Here is a 10,566-nt window from a genome sequence, read left to right on the forward strand (position 1 = left end):
GATGAAAGATCGTGATGCCCTCTTTTTGGGTCGGGTGCATCTGAAAACCACCTCCTGTTAACTAGAAGGTCGTTCCACTTGCTGATGCTCATCATGTGTTTTTTAATAGAGTATTAGTAGATAAATGAAATAGGCATTATATAATAGCCTACCAAATATTAAATATCATGGTTCTCGCATATTTATCTGCAAATCTGCCTACAGAATATGGACCCACAGAACCGCTAGAAGTAACAGTGAACAGTTTCCTTCATGGTCTAAGATTTCAACAACTTGGCCTGTAACATTTTTTTTTATCATGAATCATATGTTACCACACTCTTCAGCTTGCAATTTTGTAGGCCTACTATTTACAATAACATTGAAGGCAAGTATAAACATGGGCCTTGATCTCATCTGGCTAATAAACAATGACATACAATGTTGGAGCATTCTTAAAAAGGTGGCAGATCAGATTCATTTTGAATTAACCGCCTTGAAAATTGTACATAGAATTATAATTGTGAAAGTTGGTGAAAAAGCTAAGGCTATCACAACACATTTTCAAACCTACTTTTCATCAGAATCTTTAACCACTGTTGTTGCTGTTGTTGTTACTGCGCCTTACGTAAGTTTGTGATGTTTTGCCTGGTGCGTGAACTCCAAAAGTTGAGTATTACAGTAGAAAAAAACAGAAGCGCACTCAAGGGCTTCATACTAATACAATTTGTATCGTCATAATGGAGACATTGATAATGGGCTAAGCCCGAAACGTTTGTTTCCCAGTTTTTGTCTTTAGACTCATTGTTAAAACCTCGGTTCTCAATACAAATTGTATTAGTATCAAGCCCTTGAGTGCGCCTCTTTTTTTCTACTGTGTTACTGCACCATGCTCATGCCATAGAAAAGTAGCCTAGTCCATTGTACAACGGAGATATGACTGCAAATGTTGTATTTGGAAAGTCACTATTTCGAATGGTTAATAACTTACATAATATCAAGTAGAAGGAAGTGGTATGCATGAGGTTTGCAGAACTCCAGGCTTTCTCCAAGCCTGGAGGAAAACACGACACTTCACAGAGTATAGGAAAATATAGTTATTGGAATTTTTATATAATATTGGAATATTGTTATATTTACCAATAGCAATACCACCAGAAAGAGACATAGCTCTTATTTACCAACAGCCATACCACCAGTGAGAGATTCTAGTCTGTTTTAGTCAAACTGTGAGCATCAAAACTGTCTCTCCAAATAGAGGCAAGCTTTCATTTCCCACTGCACTGAACACTGAACTGAACTGAACTGAAAAGAAAACATTGCAGTGGTGACTTGACCTGCATTATATTATATAGTTCTGCAAATACCATAACCATAACTATTGCATATCTTAATGTTTTCCTCGATTTATAGATATTTTTCTAAAAGAAAACTTACTATTTCAGGAGTGGATATGGTATTTTGCAACCATTACAGAACAGGAGATATCATCTGGCTTGTAATTCAGTAACAGCAGTTACATAAAGATCCAAGCCATTCAGCAATACCAATTCTTGTAAATTTGACAATTTGGGTATATAAAAGTCTATTATACCTCAACCAAAAACTGGAATATCAGGGCATGTCTGACTTGGCATGGATTTTGCCATCCGTTTACTTGAAGTATTTTTTTTATTAAAGCATGCCTGGGAAAACCACTTCCAGCTGCCGCTAGAGGGCAGATGGGGGTTGAATTTGGCACAGAAGACACTCAACGTATGGCACTCCTCTCTCCCACGTAAACGCATGCGCATTTATTCGGTGAAACTGGCTAATAGTGAGCGAGGTTTTGTATGTCTGATTTGACAAACATTTTATTTATCATCAAACTCTCGGTGATAGTAAACATTACAGTGTTCTTCTCAGTTAAACCTCTACGTTTGCATTTAATCCACAGGGCACAGATTACCTTCTTCATATGTAGGTCAGCACAAGTCACAGCAGGATTACATGTTACCATTTGTAAGTGATTGTCTGAAAAGTCTCTGACTAGTAGTCTTACGTGGCACAACTATTCGTTGGTTTTCTCTCTGTACATAAATTGCATTTGTTTATAAGTCTGTTTGCGAAGTGTTTCTGATACACGTGTTTACATAAAGGCCTACATTAGGTCTGCACAAGACGTTCTATCGGGTATTTCGTCGATTGCCACCAATGGTGGACCGCGCGCTGTCCGGTTCGGGTCGGTATTTCAGCCAACACATCAACCACGTGACAACGACTGAAAACATCGCCAATATGCTGGCTACAGACAGACATATGGGCCCCACTGGCGACGGCGGATTGTTGTAGTTGTGAATGAATAAGAGACCAAAAAATAACAACACCAACATGGACAGAAAAGCAAAGATAGCGCACACACAACCCGTGGTGAAGGCAACTCGCTTACAAGTCTGACAGGACTCATAACCAGCAGCTTCGTATGCGGCGGCAGCAGCCACAGAGACCGACGCACTGTCCTCAGCCGGGGCTCCTGTTGCTTCTCGGCCCGATTCTTCGCGACGAAGTGCAATGAGTGCTGGGTGTAGTGGCGGGGGATAAGGCGGCAAACTATCCTGGGGAAGGGGATCAGAGTCAAAGTAGAGGGGGAAAGCGTCGGTCACTTTAGTATTGTTCGGAAGGTTTTGTATCCTGTATTCTGGCACAGGCGTTCTGTGGCGACAAAGCGGACATCCTATGCACCAAGGTCGGTCTTCGCGGAGGTGCAAAGTGTTTAAACATTCCTCGCAAAATGTATGCAAGCATTCCAGAATTTTCGGTGTTCTGCGGTCCAAATCATAGTAGTTGTAGCATATTTTGCACTCGTACTCCTCATATGGAAAAGCCGAGTCAAACTGCACCCTGGACGCGCTTCCCGGTGGACTTGCCGCTTCTGCCATGTCATCCTCTGTTGTTCACATGCCTACTCAAAATAACTTAGTGAAACACTCCCTGCCATCACCCTGCTGTTTGGCTAGAGCAAGCGGCGGCTCCCTGGACGCCATACTGTGTCAGAGCTGTTGTTAAGTCCTCGTCGCGCTGTCCCACTTACGTAGCTTTGTCCTTGTCTTCCTCGATTACTCAGCCTTGTTAGATATGTAATGGTTGTGACGGAAAATTGATGATGTCACACCGATTAAGCAGCAGCGATGTCTCATTAGCCGACAAATAAAACTGGAAACAGACACCTAGAATAGACCGGTCGAGTTTCTATGGTCTCTTGGTAGTATCAGAGTTGTAGACGAGGCTGTAATGATAGAAGAAGAATAAACACTGCTGCATCACGAGGTGCGTGGCTCATTTGGAAGCACAGTGCGATTTTGTGACAGACGTGCCAAGCCTTAGCTGAAAATGTCTGGGTGATCATGTCATCCGCAGCATGTCCATCATGGTATTTTGTCAAACGTATGAATTCTTGCTCCACTTTTAGCGAAACGTTAACGTCTACTTACTCATAAAACATGTCGCCAATAATACAATAAGTTATGGAAACTTATCTACCTTAACTACCATACCAGTTCATCCATAGTCATATTATACTAGCTCACCTAAACACGCTTATTTGACATGTAGAACTGTCAGTCTCTACAATTTCAGCACCTCATCTGGTGGACAGCGCCTGCAATTCCAATCAACAGTCTGACTTGACACCTCTACTGGCGGAACACGCCCTCCCTGCGCATAATACGCCCATTTCTGTAACATCATCCTGATAGCCTATTTGACCGGAAAAGAGCCTGTCGTTTGTGTCATATGTGGAAACCTGTTGTGCAGCAATAACTTTGTAAAACGGAGAGTTGTTGGTTAGAATGGGCAGCGTTAAAACAATGCAAAAAACGAATGTTAATTAGTGATATACATTTAATATAATGTGACTTGGTAGAAAAGCTAATATTACATTTAAATCACGTTGATACCCCTTATGTGTCCTACATTTGTTGTATATTTGATATTGTCTATGTTGTCATATAAACATTTTAGACCTATGAAATTAGACCAGACCTAATGTTACAATGTTGCATGAAGATGTGATCTTCATGAGAGGTCACTTTGAATGGACCTCCAATGCAACATCTTCATATCTACATTCACACGTAAGCTGAACAGACCCCAGCATCAGCCAAAGATATCTGAAATCTGTGTAACATGATTTTGACAAGTCACTTTGTGAGTTAATAGCCATAACTGTCACAGAAGCCATATCTCGTCAATTATCAGACAGACAGTCATATGCTCAGTCATATGACAGGTATATAGGCTAAAACTTGACCCATAAACCCTTTCAGATCTCACTTGGGGAAAAGGGGTGAATGGAAAGGCCTCTGAGAGTGTCCCAGTGTCCAGGGCTGTAGTAGCCTAGGGGCAGGATTACTTCACAGCTTTCAACTCTGGCAGGCCAGGCCACTTGTGAGAGCTTCCTCAGATAATGGGATGAGGTCTCTGTTTGACCCCTTTAATTTGTCCTGGACCTACCTCTGCCCATCACCGGCCTCTATGGAGCGCCGTGCCTTGGGCCGCAAGGCAAACAAGTCTTCAGTGCAGGCCTCTGTGATCGGGTAAATGAGTGAATGCAGGCTCACAGTCTGTCGACCTCACAGTGATGTGGATGTAGATGGCTGCAGTGTTCAGGACAGAATTATTGGCCTGAGTTGGAATGTCAGATTTATTTTTGGAGGTTAAAGTTACATGTAGATGAGATGAAGTAGGGCTGACATTGTTTTACTAACTGATCTTGTAAAACATTTGTTGTACGTGAGCAAAAGTGTATTCATGTGTTAATGCCTGCATATAAAGTATTTTCCCATACTATGCAAACCTCATTGGGGGTTATTCAACTTTCAAGTTATTCAGGATTCTACACAAAATCAAGCAATGAAACCTGAAATTTCACTATAAACAAAGTTTGCAACCTTTACAAAATGGCAAAACCCTTAATCTAGTGCATGCTGTGTGAAAATCCTTAACTCCTTCTCTGAGGCTCTCTCTCTCCCTCCCTCCCTCCTTCTCACACACACACACACACACACACACTCCGCTAAGCCTACCACCAGGCTCTGAGGGTGCAGCATACTCAGAGACTGACTCAGCCAGACTGGTGCCAATGAGGGGATACCTTTACTCTCCTCAGGGGGCATTCATTAAACATCCCCGCAGAGCTTCACATACACCCTCATCAAGGGCCCGGATCCCCAGGCCCCCGGGCAGCAGGAGACTGCAGTCTGCCTGGAGCAAGGCCCTCACACCGTGGACCAAAGAGCTTCTCCAGGAGAGCCACTCAAGGGATGAGGCACTTTTATTTGCACCACAATAGGGAAGGAGAGTCCTAGCAATGAGATCTAATTAAACTGGTTCCCTCTATGAAATAGGGACATACAGTAGGTGGGCAGGATATGTGTGTGTGTTTGTGTGTGTGGGTGGGTGGGGGGGGGGGGGGGGGGGGGGCTTACCTGGAAATTATTGGCTTGGTACCTTAACTGATTTGTTAACGAGTTGGCAATCAAATGCTTCCAAGATAATGGCATAATGACGACCTTTAAAATTTCTTTTCTACATCCACATTCAACAGCAGGAACTGTTGTAATGGTGTATTGCATTAGTTATTGAAAGATAAGTGCATGCATTAAGCTGCTACATTTCATTCATTAACAAATCTGTGTGTATACATTTCCTGCATGTGGCAGTGAGCCTGAAGTGCTCTGCTGCTCCATCTTCCTTTCTCAGGTATGTGTGGAAGCTGTCAGAATTGGAGTGCTGAGCTAACGACTCTAAGTAGCTTCCTGTCAATATCCTGACTCATGAGAGTATGATGATGATGATGTTACATGGCGATCTGCATCGATTTACCTCATGTGCTCTGAACCTGAGGAAACATAGAGAGAGACTGATGGGTTTACACTCGTGCAAATCATCACACTGCCTATCGGCTCTCTGTGTTCCCATGTGCTTTACATCTGCTCACTTAGTAGACATTTTTATTCATGGTGCCTTACGGTGCTGGTAAGGATTAGGAATATGTCATCATCAGTAAGGAGGTAAGGATGTCTGATGCGGAACCCGAGGCTTCAGTGTTCTAATCATCACTACAGTTGAGCTAACTGGCTGCATGACATGTTTTCATCCCTTTGTAGTGCACATCAGCAAGCACTCACTCAAGCATGTTGGTTGTTTTTAGCACTATCATAACCTCATTGAGACTTTTATCTCCCTATTTGTTGTTGTAATTGTTGCTGTTTACTAATGAGCACTTGTCTCTTTGTTATTCAGATAGTGTAAATACTGGGCCTCTGTGCCTCTTGTCTTTTGTCTGAGTGTGAAGCTTGTGCTTCCACAAGGACGTGTTTAGGAAACCTGGATGGATACAGCTGCAGTAGAGAGAGAGAGAGAGACAGAAAGAGAGGGAGAAGGAGAGAGAGAGAGAGCGAGACAGAAAGAGAGGGAGAAGGAGAAAGAGAGAGAGAGATGAGCTTGGCTAGAGGTGCTCAAAAGCTCAAGTTGAGCTTGCCCCAAAACTGTGATAGAGTTTCCTCTAAAATATTAATGGAAATCAATAGGGGTATTGGGATGCTTATGACCAGGACAGAACACAGGGATGGGAGAAGGAAGGGAGGGAAAGTTTTAACTCCCCTTCTTCCCCTTTCCAACTTCATCTGTCCTTCAAATAGATACATTATTATGACCACTGCTATAGTGCACATAAAATGTGGCGTGCACGCAGACCCACTGGGTAGACCAAAAGCAGTTTTTGCAGAACAATTCAACCACCATTGTGCCCAAGATTACGACATTTTTGTGATATGGTTGTCAATCTAGTCCATTACAACTCATTTGTGATATTGCGCCACCTAGTGAATTAAGTAAATGCAAAATGTGGCACTTCAGTCGCCTATATCTTGTGACAAGAAGGTAGTCTGGAAATCCAGACCCAAATCCAAAAGATTGTCTGGCATTGAGTAATGAAAATTGAGAGGCAGCACCAAGCATACATTTGAAAATCTCACTGCACGCAATTAGATAACACTACGACCAATGTTTACTGACTGATTCTGGACTTCGACGTAATTGGATAACACTATGACCAATGTTTACTGACTGATTCCAGACTTCGACATTGTAACACTTTGGTAATCTGTTTAGCTCGCCTCTGGCCCTCCTATATCAGATACACTGATGTGATTGGTGCAGCTCGGCTCAAGGGCATAGTTAATGAGCATCATTACTGAATGCCAGAGTGACTCGCTGAGCAAATTGAAATTGCTCTGGATTTCCAGGGTAAGTGCACACAATTATTGTTTTTGACACTCTCTGGATGCACACCAAACTGTGTCAAATTCCATCCATATGGTGCACTGCAATTTACGCATTTCTATATCTCAAGAACCGTTTTAGCAACAATTTTGAAATTTGGTATGCTTTCACTTGGCGACATTTTCCCAAACATTTCTTCAGCTCACTCAACAAAATGATAACCAATAGCCAATAAACAATTCAACACCCAAAGCCATTTTGATGTAATAGCATGACTCATTTCTTGAAATTATTTTTATAGGGTGTACTGCAATTGACCTACAGTTCTGTCCTTAACTGCTCTCTTTCTCTCTCTCTCTCTCTCTCTCTCTCTCTCTCTCTCTCTCTCTCTCTCTCTCTCTCTATCTCTCTTTCTCTCTCTCTCTCTCTCTCTCTCTCTCTCTGGTATCTCTGGTGTCACCGAAGTATACGTTGCCTTTTTTCCCTCTGAGTTAATGCACAGAACACACACACACACACACACACACACAGAGAGAGGCAGACAGACAGTCAGACACATTGTGGTATAACAGTTTGGTACATTTATAATACCACATAATTAGATTTTTTTGTTCTGTAGTTCAGACTGTGTGTGCATGTTATTGCTGTATTGCACTGTTGAACAATCATTGACTAACCCAGAATGGAGGGTGTCTAGTAAGACATGTGGTTCACAAGGAGTGCAGGGGATGAGAAGGTTGGGGAAGCAAGGTCATGTGGTGGTCATATGATACATACTGCTATGTGGTACATCTAGTTTATCACAAATCTCTACATTATAACAAAATCTATTATCTGCTAAATTTGAGACTAATTACTGATCACATTCTTATTCAGTCCTGGTATGGGAGACAAAGGATAGGACAAGTAGGTGGAGCGAGCTTAACAAGAACATCAACAGTAGTTAAAAACCATTACAACTGAACATGAAAACAAGAAATACATTCATACAACCAGTTGTGAAGTGTGTTTACATTTTCCATATGAAACAGTTCTCCTGTTTGAGGACATCGCCAAGTCAGCCCACTATTGTTTGCGTAAAATCCCAAAGACCCGGGCAACAAAGGAGATATTTGTTTCCAGTGAGTGTGTGTTGTTTTAGGAGAGACTCTGAGGGTTTGAGCTGAAGGCTGTCCCTTTTAGGCCACTCAAAAGGGGACTCTTCTCACTGGTCATCCAGGCCAGTGAATAGTGCCACTTAAATGCCACCATGACAAAAGGGAGTGGGAAGAAAGGGGGCGGCAGGGCTGCACCAGGGGAGTGATAGGCTACATGGTGTCTGAGACAGGGGTTTTCATTACAGCCAGGGCCTGTGAGGGCTTAAAGTTAAAGATTACCTTTGAAATGTGTGTCCCCCCCCCCCCATAACCTCCAAGCTCCACACCCCTCCAGTACTCATCCCCCTGTCCTTCTCTCGGTCTTCGTTCCTCAGCCTCCACTCCCACCCCCACCCCCCTCCTCAAAAAAAAAAAAGAAAAACTCTAAAACCTGCCGCCAGAGCTGGGATGAGCCTGGAGAGGATGAGAGCCTTTGATGACAGAGAGGGATCCTTTTGTTCCCTAATCCTCCCGGGCTTCCCTCCCCTCCTTTAACACATTTTTAAGCCCAACTGGACGTCAAAGGGTCCGCGTGTTGAAGTTGCAGTCTCAATGGTCGCATTCTTTGGTCAGACTCAGACTTCAGTGGGCAGGAATTTACTGTTTCTTATTCTTCCCCTCTCCCTCTGTCCGCCTCTCTTGAGGATGAATGGAGGGAACAATCTGAGTAACCATGCATGTATTGAGGGGTAACCACGCATGGTCACTTTTATGGGGTGTTGTTTGCTTTCCAAATGTTAAGGGAATAATGAAAACAAATACTACACAATTGTATGCTATGCAAAAGAGTACACAAAGACTCTTAAATATGTTCAGTGCAGTCAATGATTTCAGTTCAGTCCATCTTCACCACACAGACATGACATAACACATAACACATTCTAAAAGGAAGCATTGCCCCTCAGGGGTAACCGGTGTCGTATGCTACCAAACCTAGGATTTGATAGCAGCGTCTATCAGCAGATAGATAGATAGATAGATAGATAGATAGATAGATACTTTATTGATCCCCTGGGGATAGATAGATAGATAGATAGATGGGGGATCAATAAAGTATCTATCTATCTATCTATCTATCTATCTATAATAATAGCCTTTGTGTCATACAGGCAATAACCATTTATACATATATTAACTTTCTCAATAAGGCCTGAAGGGGCTGACCCATACTCTTTTGAACAGGTCATTTGCACTACAGCACCTGGGTTTCTGGAGTTTGTACAATTGTTATAGGCAGCCTGAAGCTACTCACCATTTTAAACTTGGTCCACAAAGGAGTAATAAACATATCCAACAAGGATACTGATGTTTGTATGATCAGGTGTTCTTCACACTTGTAGTTATTGGTACACACTCACATAAATAAATACCTACAAACTAAAAATGTAAGCTAGGCACATATTAGTATCTTACCAGCATATTAATATGCACATATTAGTATGGAATTCATGACAGTTTTATGTTGTCCTTTGAATTATAATCATGTCAGATAATGATTACCGGTATATAGAATAGGGACAATCTTTCAGTTGTACTTAAAAGGTACCAGCATAATTAAATACATACTTGAAATGTGCACTACACATTGTTATGATAGGATTATTAGAATATAGTCAAGCACATTTTGACAGTAGGAGTGCTGGCAGTGATGTATGCCAGTGTGTAATAAGTATGTCACAATGATGACATATGACACATTTGGCAACTTAATCCATCAGATGGCCTGATGGCTACACTCTGACAAAAAAGCACACAGTCAGCGCTGGTGTGAACACATCCATGTGTCACGATTTGTCACGGGGCAAATACGAGTAGGGAGAAGCGCGAGGTCCGTAATGTTATGACAGTGTCAGTGACTGAGTGCCGTGGTCATAATGGCCGATCCTTTCACAAAAAAAAAAAAATGGTTGACCCATGCACCCTCCTTAGTTCCCAAGTGGCCATCCTGATGTCGGGAGGGATTAGAGAAGGTGGCGGCCGACGGAGCAGCTTCTTCTCACCCAGAGCTGGAGTGGTGGGGGTGGGGGTGGGGGTGGGGGAGCGGAGGGCAGGGGAGACTCTGGATCAGACATTTCCATCTGCGGGTCACGCAGCACAGAAGGCGAGCAGCACCAGGCGCCTCTCCCCGGCGCAATTATCACATTGGACACACGTATTAATGCAGAGATGAAAGCGCACTTACAGCATG

General features: G+C 42.8%; 1 protein-coding gene and 1 long non-coding RNA gene across 2 annotated transcripts; both read right to left on the reverse strand.

The window, feature by feature from the left end:
- Window positions 1-488: 488 nt before the first annotated feature.
- Window positions 489-9,266, reverse strand: LOC121709839. Its single transcript, XR_006032049.1, has 3 exons — window positions 9,255-9,266; window positions 6,640-6,649; window positions 489-850 (listed from the first exon to the last, which is right to left on the reverse strand). It is a non-coding gene; the product is annotated as an uncharacterized LOC121709839 (long non-coding RNA).
- Window positions 1,450-3,321, reverse strand: LOC121709829 (E3 ubiquitin-protein ligase RNF152-like). Its single transcript, XM_042093449.1, has one exon. The coding sequence runs from the start codon at window positions 2,895-2,897 to the stop codon at window positions 2,145-2,147; it is 753 nt and encodes a 250-aa protein (XP_041949383.1). The 5' UTR covers window positions 2,898-3,321; the 3' UTR covers window positions 1,450-2,144.
- Window positions 9,267-10,566: the final 1,300 nt, after the last annotated feature.

This window comes from Alosa sapidissima, chromosome 1 (assembly GCF_018492685.1).
Source record: "Alosa sapidissima isolate fAloSap1 chromosome 1, fAloSap1.pri, whole genome shotgun sequence".
In the NCBI taxonomy this organism is placed as follows: Eukaryota; Metazoa; Chordata; class Actinopteri; order Clupeiformes; family Clupeidae; genus Alosa; species Alosa sapidissima.

Coding starts and splice junctions, on each gene's coding strand:
- LOC121709829 (XM_042093449.1), bottom strand. CDS start 2,897: ATGGCAGAAGCGGCAAGTCCACCGGGAAGCGCGTCCAGGGTGCAGTTT.